Source organism: Perissodus microlepis, chromosome 13 (assembly GCF_051167445.1).
Source record: "Perissodus microlepis isolate ML-2025 ecotype Zambia chromosome 13, ASM5116744v1, whole genome shotgun sequence".
Classification (NCBI taxonomy): Eukaryota; Metazoa; Chordata; class Actinopteri; order Cichliformes; family Cichlidae; genus Perissodus; species Perissodus microlepis.
The window spans coordinates 13,071,533-13,088,996 of record NC_140473.1 but is presented as its reverse complement, the minus strand read 5'-3'; the positions used below and the strand labels follow the sequence as shown (position 1 = coordinate 13,088,996).

General features: G+C 40.4%; 1 protein-coding gene across 1 annotated transcript in view; it reads left to right on the top strand.

The window, feature by feature from the left end:
• Window positions 1-17,464, top strand: part of LOC146374803 (uncharacterized) — a 99,747-nt gene that overhangs the window by 75,695 nt on the left and 6,588 nt on the right. Inside the window, exons 34-52 of the mRNA XM_084948978.1 lie at window positions 2,295-2,399; window positions 2,563-2,616; window positions 3,085-3,138; window positions 5,126-5,179; window positions 5,271-5,324; window positions 5,812-5,856; window positions 6,753-6,785; window positions 6,935-6,979; window positions 7,911-7,937; window positions 9,070-9,123; window positions 9,714-9,758; window positions 10,102-10,146; window positions 10,244-10,306; window positions 10,742-10,777; window positions 12,227-12,271; window positions 12,758-12,901; window positions 13,871-13,937; window positions 14,036-14,164; window positions 17,231-17,308. Coding sequence (XP_084805104.1) covers window positions 2,295-2,399; window positions 2,563-2,616; window positions 3,085-3,138; window positions 5,126-5,179; window positions 5,271-5,324; window positions 5,812-5,856; window positions 6,753-6,785; window positions 6,935-6,979; window positions 7,911-7,937; window positions 9,070-9,123; window positions 9,714-9,758; window positions 10,102-10,146; window positions 10,244-10,306; window positions 10,742-10,777; window positions 12,227-12,271; window positions 12,758-12,901; window positions 13,871-13,937; window positions 14,036-14,164; window positions 17,231-17,308 — 1,177 coding nt within the window. The remainder of the gene's footprint in view (window positions 1-2,294; window positions 2,400-2,562; window positions 2,617-3,084; window positions 3,139-5,125; window positions 5,180-5,270; window positions 5,325-5,811; window positions 5,857-6,752; window positions 6,786-6,934; window positions 6,980-7,910; window positions 7,938-9,069; window positions 9,124-9,713; window positions 9,759-10,101; window positions 10,147-10,243; window positions 10,307-10,741; window positions 10,778-12,226; window positions 12,272-12,757; window positions 12,902-13,870; window positions 13,938-14,035; window positions 14,165-17,230; window positions 17,309-17,464) is intronic.

Here is a 17,464-nt window from a genome sequence, read left to right as displayed (position 1 = left end):
ACAGAACAAAAGCGTGAGGGTTGGTATTTAAAATGAACAGCATTTGCCGGGTTGAAACAGTACTATCCCACTAATACATGGATGCAATCACTTGAGAGATATTGTGAGAAAGCCCTTGAGTGCCTTCATCAGGATGACTGGGAGAAGGAGATCCAGAAAATAAAAGAAAACAATTTCACGAGAAAGCCAGGATTACTCATTCACCAGAGGTGCACAGTGTGACAACATGTTTAGTAAAGCCTCTCAGTGTGACAATGAAATATTGAAATATCACACAAGTGCAATGCAAATAAAGTGAAAAACAAGATTATAAAGAGATTACTGTCTCAAAAGATAAGATCGGCTTCAGATATGCATTGTATACAGTTTTACAGAAGAATAATTGCTAAATAGCACTTCCCCATTCAAACAATGTGTCACCACTCGATCCAAAAGCCTCCAAACACTCACGCAAAATGACTTCTCTTCTGCCCTAGCTCCGTTTTAATTGTCTCTTCTCTACATTTTACATTACTTAAACCTTAACCCTCAATATGTAAATCTGAAAGAATGTTAACTTTTGGGACATATTATATAAGCTTGTCCCAAAATCAGCAGATAGGCAGCACTTTGAAACTGTTTTCTAACATATTCCTCATATATTGGAATATATATCGTTACAGCAGTGCTCAGGATCCCAACCTTTTCTGACCCGTGCTGAATGTGGACCAGGACTACACAGTTAAACCTAATGCCAGACACTCCTCAGTATCTCCTGAGATTATAGTACAGTGTTAAAATGGGATCAAGTACTCCTTTAGTAGCTTTTACCTTTCATAATGTGAACACTCTGTCAAAATAAATGCAATTTTTGTTTCTTTTTTTCAACTGACGTAGATTAGTCACCTTAGTACGTGTCGTTAGCTGCAGGACAGCACTTAGACGAATTAAAGCTTTTTCTTTTTAATGCTTAACATACGTCAGCTCTGACAATAAATATAATGCCTTCACATGATTAATCATTGATAGATAAAGCCAGATGTCAGCAGACTTATTATTTTCTGTCAACCCTTCCTTCAGAGTCAACTTATTTTGTCCATTAAGTGCTCCGTTAGATTCATCTACTGTTTACAGCCTTCATCAGAGTCACGTAACGCCGCTGTGATTAGTACTCTTGACACCTCGATGACACCTTCAAAAAAAGCGCTAAACACATTTAACACGGGTATTGTTTTTCTTTTCATTCATGTCAGTAACAGCATGCTCTTATTATTTTGCCATTGTGTTGAAGTCTTTGAAGATTAGGCTTAAATGGCAATATTGAAACGATGGCTTTTCATTTTATTTTTCAAATATAGTGAGATTTTGTTGTTGTTGTTATTTTTGAAATGCATTTGTTTTTACTGCCTTTTTCCAACGTAAACTTCCTAATTCTTTTCTGTGCTAGGAGTAGAGTCTATAGTGTATCTAGAATAGATCAAGATGCGATGCAGTGCAATGCGATGCAGTGCAATGCGATGCAGTGCAATGCGATATGATGCAATATGATACAATGTAATATGATAGGATGCAATAGGGTGCAACGTGATGCATTATGGACAATATAATACAATGCAATAGGATGAAATATGTGGGATGTGATGTAATATGATACGATATGCTGTGATATGATAAGATGTGATACAGTTCGTTAGGCTCGGATGTGATACAAGGCAGTACAGTACAATGTAATGCAATAAGATACGGTGAGATGAGATGTGATACAATATACATTTTTCTGGGGTCAGTGCTGAAATGCCATTGTAGATTTTATGTGCGCTGGCAAAAAAAATCCAGTATCCACATGTAAAAATGGTCTTAGTAAAAGCTGTAAAGCAGCACTGCTCGAAGTCACTTGAGCAAAATATCTGGAAAGTCCTTATCAAGATCGAGTAAACTCGTTTTAAAATGCTCAAATACAGCGTTGCAACAGCCCACTAATCCTGCTGCACATACAGTAAGTCCGAGTCACAACGTGCAGCAGTGCCAATGGAGTTGGTCCAATGATATTTAGGTTCTCACCTAAATGTCACAGTCAGTGAGTTTGACAAAGTTCACCACTCACCTCAGTGAGAGACACTCTTGGAGGCACTCTAGGTGGGTTCACATTATTTCTGCTCTGTGGACATTTTGAGAACACTTTATGTCAGTTGGGGTCTTGTCCTCCACCCAGGGGATGTGACATAATAAAGGGCGAAAATACAGTGTTCCAGCTCAGCCTGATGAAATCTTATCTGTGCTTCCACTTTTGCTTCCTGCCTTGCCTGCGCTGGTAGAATGCCTGCAGTGTGTGCCAGACGAGAGTCCCAGGGCTGCCTGGACAGAAGGGAGAAAAAGGCTCCCCTGGAGTGCAAGGAGTAGAGGGCTTAGTGGGAGAAAAGGTACAAGTGACTCATTAGCATAGCAGACAATTTAGACAATTTACAAAAAAATGTGACTTTGATTTGCATTGCACATCATGCTTTCAGTGCTCCTTCATGAATATTTTGAGTGCATGCTTGCGCTATTGAACACAAATCCATTATGGACTCCTTTTCCAAACAGGGAGATCCTGGGGTCAGAGGTCCGATGGGTAACCCGGGAAAAGAAGGTCCAAAGGTAGGCAAGAAGATGTCAAACGTAAACTTGTGAAATAACAAAAACAGATTTTATAAAAATATTACTATATGAATAACCCATTTTATCAGCATGGCAAGAATGTGTAGAAGATATAGCCTTATTTTATGATATTGTTTGCTTAAATGTGCATTTAATCTGCAAGACAAAGATTTGCGCTGAAAAAAAAGCTTTTCATAAATTTCTTTTTGCATTATTCCTGAAAGCCTAAGCAGCTGTTCCACAACTCATATTATTCTGAACACCCTTAGGTTTTCACTGCAGAAGTTGTTGCTATGGATACAGTCTTGTACCATGGTGAAACAGGCTAGGCAATTTCAAGTTGTGTGCTGGAAGATGCATTTTGAAATTTACGCCCATCAGACTTTAGTTTAAGGGTTTTTTTTCTTCCCTCTTTCCTTGTGAAAAACATTCACTTTTCCCTACTTTATTGCTTCTGCTTTCCTGCAGGGAGTAAAAGGAGAGAGAGGGTTCCCAGGCCCTATAGGCGATAAAGGTGATGAGGTGAGTGAAGAAAAAGTTAAATCTAAACAAATTAATCCAGTGGTTATCTAACCAGGTCAGAAGTCACCGTGACATTGAGAAAGAGGTTTTTCAAACGGATGTAAATATATTCTAATGTTGGCCTCATCTTAAAGTCTGTCTGCTCTGAGAGTCTGTTTTCAAAAGAAGCTATCAAAAGCTATCCGCAGAGCTGCATTTGCACTATGCCCTATCTCTTGCTCTCCAAGGAACTACTTTATGAAGAACAAAGCCTGCCCTGCGTGTTTGTGTGTGTTCATTTAAAAAAAGACAGTGTTGAAAGCAGCTGAGAAGTTTCCCATAGGTCAGCTTTCAGCACTGAACTGCCATGGCAGAAGAGTTTTACTAGCAGGCACACTTGCTACTAGATTATAACAGCTCAATAAAAAACATGTTTTGGTCAGATAGCAGGTTTTTTTTTTCTTTCAGTGATCAAAGAAATGCATGCAATGGCATCTCTAAAATATAGCAAACAATACACTATAGGGCCTAGTCGCCAAATAAATTAATAAAGTTGTCGCATGATGAAGTGCCCCACAGTAGAAAATGTGATGTTCTGCTGTTTCTGCATGCTCAGATAAGCTCTAAAGGAAAGAAAATACAAGCATAAGCTCAGAAGTCATTACAGTGTATAGAAAAGCTTTTGAATTCATCCTTTAAAATGTAGCACAGATTTTAACAAAACAGATGTGACACCACAATGACCAATAATTTAATTTATCCACATTTTAAGAATATATGCTTGATGTGCTCGGAGCAGCACAGCTGACGTTCAGCATGGCCACATAACTCTCCATCAGCACTATAGTGTTCGTACAATATAGGATCCAAACAGAGAACTCCAAGGTAGACAAAATAACAAAAGGCATGCCTTTTATTAGGTTGACAGAAAAGTCCAATAACTACATCCAACTGGGAGTTAATAGAGATCCTAGAAAACCACAGGGAGCCAGGAACAACAAGAATACACAGGCTGAAGGAATGGCTCTATCTACACACACTGAGCACTGATAGGAAACTGGAGACTAGTGGGGAACAGGACACAGCTGAACATAATTAATACAGGTGAGACTAGTTAGGGCACAAACAGGAAGTAAAATTAGAATGAGAAACAACAGACAACAAGCCACAAAGAGCTTCCAGGTCAGGAAAATGAAGCCAGTGCAGAAGTGCCCAGAATCTACATTCTATGTGAAAGCCACCAGCTGTGGTTGAAAATAAGACTTTGTGAAGTCTATGGAGAAATGTTTTTCCGTCTTGACCTCTGGGAAGACTTTCCTCCTGAGTTCATGGGCTCACTCACTCATTCTGATTCATACAAAATAAAAAATTAAGTCTATTTTGTAAATCTCGGCCATGTATGTTTCAAATTGGAGACATTTTCTATACTATGTAACCACATGTGCATTGGCTAGCAAATTAAATCACAAGTCATTAGCCAGTGAGTGTGCGGTTTCACAGTCAGACCCACCCCTTCTTGTCACATCTGTTTTTTTGCAACCAAGATGGTGATGGTAGAAACATTCATCTGAAAGCTTCAAAGAGGAACTTCAGAAGCCAGTTTTCGTGCTCTCTGTGGCCACAGCTGTAACAAGGAGACACTGAAACAAGACGGATGAACAAAACATAAATGAGCTCATTCAGGGAATGCAGAAAGACAAAGACAGAAGGAGGAACAGATTGGGAAACACTGAGAGACCTAAACAGACAATTAACAAACTGAAAGTAGCAACTGAAGTGAAATACAAATCAAAATTCAGAACTAGGCACGAACCAGAACTCAGAACTACAGACAGTTATTACCAAAAATCCATGAAGTAAGCGCAGAAATCAGAGACTATTTCTGCACATGTGTAAACCACTACATTATGAAGCCACTAGTGATGCAGAAAAATATTAATGTAATAATTCTTTTGATGATAGTAAGAAGTAAATTTTAAAAAATAATAACTAATTTTGTCTCCTCTAGGGGCCTTCAGGAGCACCAGGGCTACCAGGTGTGCCTGGTCGAACAGGGGCCCCGGTAAGAAATCAGTCCTCCGTGTGGTCTAAAATTATGCAAAATCTCTTTAATTGTTTCATACTATAAAGTAAGTGTGCTATTCTGTTTGCAGGGACTCATGGGTAGACCAGGTCCAATGAGCCAGCCTGGACCCAAAGGAGATAAAGTAATGTTTTTACTATTTCTGTATTTTTCTGCATACCATAGGCAGAGTGCACGAATTTCTGGATTTTATATACAGTGTATTGTCAGTGGGAGCGCACATTAAATGACCTGCTGGTTACATGAGTGCTTTCAGCCACTGCTTTAAAGCCTGCGGTAAATTGTTTTGACAGAGTATATTAATGAAATTGCACTGTCCTCTTGTTTCCATGTGTGGTATCATGAATCTTAAAGACAGATTCATAAAACAGAAAAACAAAATAACTGCAGTTGATGAATACTTGAAAATATTAAATAATTTAAGATTTTCCCCAAATTTTAATATATGCATCAAAGTGCTAGAGAGCAGATATACGTCTCATGAGATTCTTTTTTGTTTCCCAGGGTCGGCAAATGAGATTCACTTGATTACATTAACATGGGACTGTGGCTGATAAACATTTGCATTTTCACAGACATGTTTAAAAATTCCTCTGGCTTGTGTTTGGCAGGGAAATGAAGGACCTCCAGGTAGACCAGGGCCTCCAGGGCCTCCGGTAAGTTCCTGGTGCCTCAACAAGTGCTATCTGTTGATAATAAGTCTCAAAACCTACATTAGGGTAATAGATTAGACATTATTTTGTTACTGGCACTTTATCCTTTTGGAAACACTCTTATGGTTAGCGAGTTAAATGCATGTCCTCAGCACTTATGTTTCCTCAGTCTAACAGTATTTATTGTATCGGGAAAAGCATAAATGACAAACAGGTACAAATACGATGAAATCGTCACGACCTGCACGCTGGCATTGAGTTATGTTTCTTTCCTTTAAAAGGAAAGTGAGTAAGCGCTTCCAAAGGCAAATCTATAATTCATCAGCTGTCCCCTTGAACCTGCCTTGCCCCCCTCCCCTCACACCCTGGTCTCATAAACTGCAGTCTGGGAGGACAAGAGATGGCTCAGTGGCCTGAAAAGGGCACGGGTATTCACTTGCTTCTAAATGAGAACCTTGACTCCTTCTACGTTTACAATAGCTGCCCTCTACCAATCTATCATGGGAAAAACATCATTATATGTTCTAATACTATACAAGAAAAGCAGATTACCTAGTTCTCATACCCAAATCTTTTTAATCAGTGTGCTCTTTTGTATTTCTGAGGCACTCGTCTTTTTGGAATTACGACTGGCTCAAGGATTATTAAGTCTACGCTTCTCTGTGTTTTTTTCTCCTCTTTTCACTTCTCACTCTTTCTCGCACTCTCTTCCTTTCTCTCTCTGTAATCACCAAATGAGCTATTGATCTCTCTTATGTAGCTTTTAAGGGCTTAGCAGTGTATAACTGCTTCAGACCTACTGTACAGTTTTCTGTAAGGACTCCCGGTGCCTAGAACTTACATTCAGTGAAAAGAGCCTCTTAGAGAAGATGTCTGATTTACTCTGGGTTGTGTTGTAGGGCAACGGAATGGGCAGCCTGTACAAGCCACAGGTAAAGATTTTAAAAAACTTCAGATCATTGTCATTGTGATCTTCTGAATGCATGGTGCTGTGCAGAGCCTTAAGTCAAATTTGCTAGAAAAAGATTCTGTGCTTGTTGTTTTTGGCCCGTGTTATAAAATATAAAAAAATTCTTTGCAGAGCGGTGGAGCTATTTTAGGACCCCCTGGAGCTCCCGGTGCTCCGGTAAGTATAATCATTGTTGTGCCTGAAGCAAATTCTTTACACTGAATTGTGGAGTAACACTAGCAAACAGGCATGTGGATACTGTCTGAGCTGCAGAGCCTGGGAGAGCTGAATAACAAATAGCCTGACCAGCCCTCTGGTGTTATCTTGGCTTCTAAGGCTATTATATCACAGTCAATCATGCTCATTGAGATCTGGTGGTTGGTGAAGGCCAAGAGGCTTCCTGACTCTCAAACAGGTGCCTCTTATCCACCCCAGGACACACAACATCATTGAAATGCAAAATGGACTTAGAAGTTCGGCTGCTCTGCACAGTGCCAAGCCGAAGTGACCCGATTTGCTTATCGGGTTCCCCCTGCTCCTCCTTATCAGACAGTTTGTAATCTTGTCCAGTCCTGAGAGACATTCAGTCACAGGCCCTGCAGGGATCCATCCACCAAAACGAACACTTAAGGAGGTGACAAAAAGTAGACACTCTGCTATCCCCAGTGCACAATGGACATGAGCCATAGCTACATCTTAAGGATGCTTCTCCCGGTACTGCATCCATCACAGGCCAACAGCACCAAAGGAGCAATCTAAATAAAGGAGCATCTTCATCAGTGTTAAGGAGGATAAGCGGCCCAATTCATCAATAATTGCTTGTGCTTATTAATGTGGAAAATTGCTGGCTGGTGTTGTTTTAAATCTTTTTGACTGGATTATATGATCCTGATCATTTTAATTGCGCTTGAGACAATATTACACTGTTAGCGTGATTTACACACAGAAAATAAGAGAAAAGGCAAGTAATAATGACTAATATAAATTGAAATGACAATAACATACAGTAACCACATGCCATTAAAGATGATATTTACGATTTTTATGGAAGCAGTTGTCACTTTCACGGGGGTAATATGTCCGCTCTCCCTCTCTTTCTTTTTTTAAGGGTCCCAAAGGAGATGAAGGACCTGCAGTAAGTTGAAGCTTTTCATCGTGGGCTATATTTTTTGAGGCATTTGGCTGTTTTTGTGCTCCTCGCAAAAAAGCGGAGAAGTCAGAGTTGCCAGTTGCTTGCTATAATTATTTCTATGGCTTTCTACTGGATAAAATAAGTCAATACAGCCTCAAGCCCGAGCACTTAACCACTTTCAGAAGAACTCCAACACAGAGAAAAAAAAATGATCTCGACTCCTACAAATATGAAACCTTTGTACCATATTGTCTTGCCAGTGGGAACCCACAAACCCTCACTGCACTTCAAATGCCCATCCCCCCTTACTCTGACGCCTGAAAACAGTCCACACAGACATGGGAATCATCAATTTTTCTCGGGCCCAGTTGCATTTTTTAAAATTTTCTTTCTTTATTTTTTGTTTGTTTGTTTTGTTTCACAGTGATTTTTCAATGGCATGTTAATTTGACATTTTAATAAATTGTTCAAGCGTCCACAATGCCTTGGTGGAATTGCCCCAATCCGTCTCACAGCTGATCCTCTGGCTGGCCCGCTCTTCCCATAGCCTGAGTAACGTATTCGTGACAATCTACATGTGTGACAATTACCTGGACAATCCGTCTGTGTCAGTGCCGGTCGCCCCTCTATTCTGTGTAATGGCATTTCTCCATGGCAGCGCGAGCAAGATGAGGTGGATAGAGGCCATCACTTGCTTTAGCACTGGGAATGGCTCTATTTTTAGTGAAGAAAGCAGGTGTGATTGTGATTGTCAAATGGCTTTCGTTTTTCTAATGGATATAAAGCCTTCAAGGTGTGACAGCATGTGTCCTAGGTCATTTGAAGTATTGTCCTCTCAATACCTGACCGAGATTATCAAGATGAGAGCAGGAAATGTGTAAAATCTGGGCCCCTGCAGAATTAAATTTATTCGCCTTCATCCATTTTTGATCTATATCTGCTCATTTATGCATGATGGTCGCTTTATAATGACACTTGTTACCTTCCAGTCGCTTATCGCCAGCCTCACTCTAGGACTGTGAGACAGAAATAACCTCATTTTTGGTTGGAAAAAGGGGAAAGCGAGGAGGGTTGGGGTTTTTTTTGTTTGTTTTTTTTGTCTTAACATGACAGTTGGTGTATTTTTATCTCACAGGGGGAACCAGGGCCCATGGGATTACCTGGGCTTGAAGGGCTGCCGGGTGCTAAGGTAAACGTCAAGATACAAAGTTTTCACGATGACTGCCTGTTAAATTCTGAGAATTCCACGTTTTTCTGAGCTGGAACCAAAGTATTAATGTAATAATTAATAATTTGCACAATTACTTAATGAATTTTCCTTCATTAAAAAAAAAAAGTCTTAGAGGCATCTTTTCACAACTTCCTGCATTTTCTGTGCAGAAATGTTTCCACTGATTGGCGGTGTGTGACTGTGTGTTTTGTGGAAGGTTGATGGGGGTGGAATATTTCAGTTTCTCTGACATCCAGAGTAATTTATCCTTTCAGGGCCTGCTGTCAAAGGTTTGACATATGCAAAGCATTTGCTGTTGAAATATGAAGATCTTAAGGAAGTCATTTATAATAAATATATGTGTGTGATTTTTCTGAGGAGATATTTATAGTTTTTTATTAAGTGTTTCAGATTTTTGCATTGCACTTGTCCAGACACATAGCAGCCCAGCAGCTTTCATTATACAGAGTTTCTGATACCACTATCTGTGTGTGTGCTTGATGTGACAGTGATTTATAGTATTCTTTATGTTATGTGTACATTATCTACCTAATATGTTGTGCTTCCAGGGGGATATGGGTTTGTCTGGTCCACCAGGGATGCTAGGTCCTCCAGTAAGTCCTCCATTTTTTAAAATTAATTTAGGACATACTTCTCTCTGATCAGTCATTTATGTTATTTAAGTCTGCTCCTGGCAACAAGTCAGTGATGTGTTTTTTTTAAAGTAGACAGAATAATAGCTCTCAATTCCTATAGCACCAAACTATTTTGATTAATAATGCTGCCTTACACCTGCAGTCTGTCTGTGCAGTGTTTTGTTGGGAAGGTTTCTTTTGTGCAGCTTTGGTATGCTGGTCTCTGTATTTTAAATGGAAGGTTACAGGGGTGCTGTAGATATGACACTATCGAGGACCTGTCAAACACGGTCTGTTCTTTTCCCAAACTTGTGATTGACAGGGAAAGCCCGGCGCTCGTGGAGAGCCAGGGATCCCAGGAGAGCCGGTGAGCCTGAGCCTCTAACTCTCTTTGAGCTGTCAATCTGTGCGTCATTCCTTTGTTACTGCCGACTGACACATTGGCTGTCTCTGTTCTGTGACAGGGTGAGAGGGGTCCGCTGGGAGAGACAGGATTCCCTGGGCCCGAGGGACCCCAAGGTCTTCCTGTAAGGATGCTACACAAATTCTGTCGCTCTTCCCTTAATATCATCACTACTAGATGTTGACAAAGCACCTTCCAATAATGTCCACACTAGAAACAGTACTATTAAAACATGGCCGCATAGTTATTTTACCATTGTAGTGTGTGTCTGGAACAAAAGCAACACAATTCAAGGACAATATGAATAAAATACATATGTTAGCTTCCGCTTGTCCTGTAGATGATTACATTGCTCCACATAATTACCATCAGAGATGGTTTCTGTAATTTTCCCTGTAAGCGCACAATGGAACAATGTTCGCGCAGCAATCAGGATCATTATCCCTTGGTTGAGATATCTCATTAACTGTGGAGATTACTAGGAGTGCAACAGTGCTGATCCAATCGAAGGCGGGAGCTGATACAAAATGTCTTTGTTTGTGTTGCGCTCCTTGAGCAGGGGAGACCTGGAAAAGATGGAACTCCAGGATACCAGGTGAGTTGTGCGAATGCGTCGCAAATCCCCTTATAGAAAGTGCTTTACATCAGCCAAGCTACAGAAAGATGGCACAGCAGATTTTTATCCCCCCTCAAGCTACAGCGTGCTGACTGCATTAAAGCTATTTGCATATTTGAGATTTTAACGATTAAAAAAAAAACCTAAATGGAATCCTGCAGATTTAAGGCTTTGTTGACTTTTAGTCTTTTCATCCTCATTATACAGTTAATGCTTTCAGGCAATGATAAAATGTTTGTAATAGAGGGCAGTAGACGCTTCAGATTAAATATGCATTTTTCTGCCTGATGAACCTGGCCAAAATGGAAATAAATATGCATAAAAGTCTACTTTTATGTACCTGATCAAATCTACACTGTTTACTACATAATCACACAGAATGGTCTCACAGTATGGGCTTGAATTGCCATTCACTGCACATTATACAATCTAATACCCAAACTCGATTGACTACGATTATTACAGCTTTGCTCTGATTTACAATTTTTTTTTCACCTTACACCTTAATGACAGCCCGAGTACTTTATTGTTTTTTTTTTTCCTTCCATTTGTTCATAATCTCAGCATCACACAGAGCCTTTCTATAGACGGGCATGACTTTTTGGTGGGGCAACAGTGCCATCTAGCAGATGGTATAGTTGCCTTCTTTAGCAAAATTCCTTGCACACTGCTTTGAGGTTTAATGTAATGCTCAGGGAAGCACATTTCAGTGGGCAAGATGATAGATTTAAGCCTCCCATCAGGCAGCGGGGAATACAGAGTACTGCAGATTAAAGCAGGCAGGGGAGAACGGCATCACAAAGCGATGCCCGCTTCAAAAACCACATCATGCCAGATTGTCTTTTGCATGGCTCCTGTAATCCAGCAGGAAATTGATACAAAGATGCTCCCAAAGGTATTTCTGTGAGCAGAGTAAAGGGAAGCAATGAGGAGTGACAGAGAGGGATTGGAAGACACAAGATGTTGTGACACGAAACCAGAGACAGGTATTTTCTCCCTGCTCCTCTGTACAGTAGAGGCAGCTGGTGGGAAGGCGTTCGTCATACAAACCAGGAGTGATGCAGAGGATCCGTGACATTGCAGAAGGTGAAACACTATACGGGGAGGAATTATGCCTGAGCTGAGTAAGACGCAGTCAATGCAGCGTCATCTGAAAAGCGTGCATTCCTCAAAGTCAAATAATTCATAAGAATCCTCTGCAAACATCGCTTATAGTGGATTTAACAGAAATTCAAATGAACAAATTCCAAATGAACATATTAGAATGATTGAGTGTTGCTCGCGCCCTTACACAATCCCAAACATCAATGCTTTGTGTGCAGCTACTAAAAAGTTTCAGGGTCAGAATAATTTCCTTTTACTGTTTTTTTTTCTTCTTACTCCTCAACAAAGACCTCAACTATAATTTTTTCCTTTTTCCTTTCTAAGGGAGCTACAGGTAGACAAGGCGAAAGAGGATCCAAAGGAGAGCGTGTAAGCATTCCTCGTTTCTTAAAAGGAAGCTATTTTTGTGACTCCAACTATAACACACAACAAAAAGATTTTGATGAATAGTAATGAAAGTCTTCACTTCAGCACAAATGTGACTAATCCCCACAAGCACATAAGCGCTAGATAAAAGCATTTAACGCTCAGTGCAGTTTGCTATTGTGTTTGCAAAAGCTTGGTCACACTTCCACAGTAATCTGTTGCAAACGCCTTTAATAGAGGATGCAAAATGAGGTTTTAGCTTTGTGTTTGGCAGCAGAACCCCAGGACCAGTAACTAACTGGACACATTAGGAGAAATGGGTCATTGTGCACAGTATGTAAAGTTACAGCGGGACCTGAAGATTATAGTGACACTGATGTAGCTTTTTCTAGCCAGGAGTGGTAGCTGTAGCACATTCACATGTTTGGTGCCTCAACATCATACACAGGTGAGATATATCTGAGCTGCTACTTTTTTTTAATGCTACAGGGTGATCCAGGAATTCCTGGAGAAAGAGGCGTTCAGGGCGAGAGGGGTCGCCAAGGAGAGCCCGGCCAAATCGGACCCATCGGTACCCAGGGGCAAAAAGGTGATCCCGGCCCTCCAGGACTCCTGGGGAGTGAAAGCCTCCTGGTGAGTTGAAAATTTTCACCGTAAACAAAGACAACCCTCCCAGATAATTCAAAAGCTTTACCGGGCAACTCGTTCCTTCGAGTTACCACCTCAGTTCTCATACACTGGGGGGGGGAAAATGGTGTAGCTACAGCTTTCTGCATGAAACATCAAACAAGGCAGTGCAACGGGAACTTGCTGTTCTCTTTCTGCTCAGCGCTTCCCACTCCTGATCATCTAGGCGCAACAGAAGGTCAGAGAGGGAGCGAGACGGAAACAGAAAGAAAGACAGATATGTGGGCGTGCCTGGAGCTCTGCAGAGCAGCGAAAACACCTCCATCTGTCACAGACATTTTACACTTACTGTATGCAGCCACAACCGTTATATAACACTCACAGTGATGAAAAACTGTTCTGAATGCAAAGATTCGAGGTCCAGGGATACTATTGTTTGGCTTCCTAACTGGTACGGCACAAAAAAGCACCAACAATCCAGCTGAGAAAGGTTCACACGGCGTGTGCTGTGTGCTGTGCGTACGTGCTCTATGCATGTATATAATTTCTTTATCCTTCCATACATACGGAGGCAAATAGAGCCAGTATGACAAGCTGCACTTTCAGTCTAAATAGGCAGTGCATTACTTCAGAATTGGAAATAAAGTAACACCACTTTAAAGCTATAATACCAAATTTAATATTCGCCTGCTGAGTTTGGGTTCAGACGTTATATTAAACTGCAATGCAAGGTAGGCTTTCAAGTCAGGAGGAAGCTCTAAAAGCTGAATTTAAACTGAATGACTCTGCCCTGCTTTTTGTCGAGTTTGGTTTGAACAATCTGCGTAGAAGAAATATTTTATTTAGTAAACATTCCAGATATCCACTTAATTATCATTTTTACTTGTATCTTTTTATTTTTATTGTCCCGTAATTGCTTTAGTTTCTCTTGTTAAGTGTTAAAATAGTGAGCGCTTTATCACTTTCCGCTCGCAGGATGACTCCAGCTTTACAGAGGAACTCCGGATGTTTATCCGAAATGAAGTATCGAGGATTTTTGAAGGTAAAAAAACAAAAAAAAAGGAGTTTATTTTAATTAGTTTGGAGTACTTTTATTTTTTGTGTTGTGTTACCTCTAAGCATTCTTCTCTTGCTTCACAGAGAAGCTTTCTAGCAACAGCGGGCTACAGAAGACACCTGCAGGCATCTTAGCGTCGCAGATCCAAGGACCTCCTGGACCTCCTGGAAAGGATGGATTACCGGGCTCACCAGGAGAGCGTGGACCTCCTGGTAGGATGGCAGGCGGAACGGCTGCACCTTAATGCCACTGCTGGAAAAATACTATAATTTAAATATGAATGAATGAATAGAAATAACACTTGTAAAACCTGATTGCTGTTAATGAAACATGATTAACCTTAATTTATTTAATGAAAAGAAATTATATATGTACTCCTATAATTACTTAAGCAAACACACCGTATGGTTTACCGAACCATACATTTAGCCAATTATATTTTAGAGAGGAAAGCGTCACATTTTTGTGAGATGCACCCTGTTGGTTGGCATCTCGTGTTTTTGTGATGTTGATTTGAAATGTTGGAGACTGGCTGGATTAGAATCGGGCTTACACTTGCATTTTGTGCGGATTCATGGGTATTTCTCTCTTGCATAGACCCATATATCAATGCAGACTGAGGGGCGGGGAGCAGAGGAAAGGCCGGGAGTGTGGTGCACAGCGGCTCTCTGGGAAATATGAAGACAAACGAAGAATTGGCTGTGAAAAAGAGAAAGTGTTATCAATGTGGACAGGAAAGAACCTCAGTATTGATACCTCACTTCAGGAAAGAAAGCCCCTAAAATGCAATAGGAGCGTAGTCAGGAAAGAGGGTTGACATTCTTTTATCAAACTAATACAAATTTCTGACTGCTCATACAACACTAATGGTTTGCCGGTGCAGGCTTTGTACCTCAGACTTGCTTAGATTTGTACTGTGTCCGCAGCAGAACTATGGTATCGTAACTTTTAAAGATGAGGAGTGATTTGATTGTGTTGGTGCAGATCAAAAGCACCGCTGCATTGGCCGTTCTCTTTGAGCTTTGTTATCTACCTCACATTATTCAAGACCATTTACATTTTAACCCACTGCTATGATATAAAGGGCTGCTTTCATTCATGAATAATGTCTCCAAATTAGCCAGCTACTCAACTCTAAATATTTGTGCGTTAATGCCACTGGCGTTTACACATGTCTTGGACTTTATTTTGCTTGTTTTGTTTTTTTACGCTCCCAAAAAAAAGTGTTTTATAGGTGATCTTTAATGCAGCTTTGCAATAAATATTTATTGAAAACAAAGAGGAAAGTTATTTCCCTTGATAATTCAGAAATTCAACAACTTCTTAATTTTTTTTTTCTTTGTTGACTTGGGCCTCGAGAGTTTGGGGTAATATTTCCTCATTATTTCTCGTCATCCTCCGCTAGAGACTGTGCTCCTCTGGAATATCCAATTTGACTTCTTCTCCAATATGCCAAAATGAATTGTTTATGGAGAAAAATAACCCCTCTGTTGAGTTCACAGTTTTTTTTTTCTTCCTTTCTTCTGTCTTTGGTGTGATTTCACATGGGTGAAAGTCTCAAGCTGTTAAGAGAATGCCCATAGGGGCTCATGCTGGAGAACACCATTTCTTTATTTCCTACTTTGTTGTAATTAAGTGCTCATTTGTGATTCATCGTTCACTTTTGGGATCTTCACAAAGTTTCTCTTTGATGAAAGCCATTGTGCTCAAGTGCATATTTCATCAATTTTTCTTCTTTTTTTGTGTTCTTGTTTTAACATTTGTTTTGTATTTCAATGCATTCTGTGTAACATTTATACTGAGTGAAACAAACATGTCTGTAAGCTCTGTTTTAAAGCTGCTCTGTTTTTCCTGCGAGATGGACATATCAGTAAATAGAAAGAAAGTTGTTTTTTTTTCTTTCCTTTTTGTAAGACACGGTACGATTAAGTAGATGTGTCTTTTAATATTGTATACAACAGCGTACAACAGGTGCAGGTTCAATGAAGCATGAAAAACCACTGTTTGCCAGTATTATATTTTGTTAACTTACTTTATCCATTAGTGCCCCAAGACCCAATTTGTTTTCAACTAAGTACGCAGTGTGGCATTTTTCGATTTATCAGACTGCACCAATCCACCGTGGCCCCCAAGCTTATTGCCCTGTGTGCTATTCAGAAATTTTTTATTTATTTTTTTGCTCAAGGTACAGTGCACTTTTCTCCATGGAACGTCTCCTGCCTGAATGAATGCCCCGGGCTCTGTGAGTGTTGAAAGAAGTCTCATTATTGTGGCAATGTGTGGATAGCCCCCCTTTTTTTATTTCTTTGAGATTCAGTTTAGGAGCATTCATAAGCCTTTTTTCTGAGATTTTCTCTGACATGTAAGCGTTGGAGCGTTTCCCCTTTGGGCCAAGCAGTGAAATGCTTGATACTCCTGTCAATGTTTCTGATGCACTCCATGCAGCCACTGGTTGTGAGACTCCATTACTTTAAGTGCCTCGTGGGGAAATATTTTTTGCAGCCTCTCAAATTCTTACTTGGTATGCTGCTGTTTTGAACTGTAGACGTACTGGTTTTTGCATGCAGTGAAAAAGCCCTTGAATAATATGATTGTTTGCATACAGTTAAAAGCAACCGCCTGCCTGGTCTGACTTGAAGATGCGCGAATGCTTTGAATTTTCTTTTTACACACTGAGCATGCTCACAGTTTGTGTTCTTTCTTGGAGGTAGTCAGGCAGCAGCCAGTCTCCAGCATAGGACAGAGTGAACATAATGAGCATCAGAGTAAAGCGTCTGTCATGAATAGCCACGATTGCTTTCAGTTGTTTGCGGAGTTCACCTTTGACTTGGCCTACTTTTCCACTCTCTGAATGCCTTTAGTGACCCACGTGTCTGATCTCTGATTGTTAAAAGCCTCTTGTCTCTGTTTTGAAATCGTCAAAGATGTGATGTGTGCTGTTGTTAGAAAGCTGCACAAATCCACGATGCAGTGGTCTGTTTCCACTTCACCTACTAAGGGTGCATCTCTCAAAATAAGTGCATACTTGATGCCTGACACTGCTGTCATCCTGATTATACATAATCGAGAAGCTGTGCAGTGTTATTAGGAGTCCGTTGACAAATATAAAGGTTCCACAAGTGTGTCCTCATTTTGACACTTTGTCGTGCTTTGGCATTTGTACTAATCTTACTAACTGTAATTCAAACTGTGTAGAGATGGCACCACAACAGGACTGCTTTAAGTTTGTAGTATTTGTTTTCTCAGCCACAATGTTGTGTGTGTGTTTGTGTCCACAGGAATCAGGGGTCAGAAAGGAGAGCGAGGCCAGCTTGGACTGGGGTTGCCAGGAGATCCAGGACCCACGGGGCCACCAGGTAAGAACACCTTATGAGTAGAGGCATTTTAGTTTGAATGTTTAATTTGATATGCTGTGCAAAAGTCTTTATCCACCCCTCATTTGTTAGTATTTTGCTTCCAATGAGTCTTTCTGGTCATTTTTTTAAGTGTTCATGAGCAATAGTTTCCAGGCT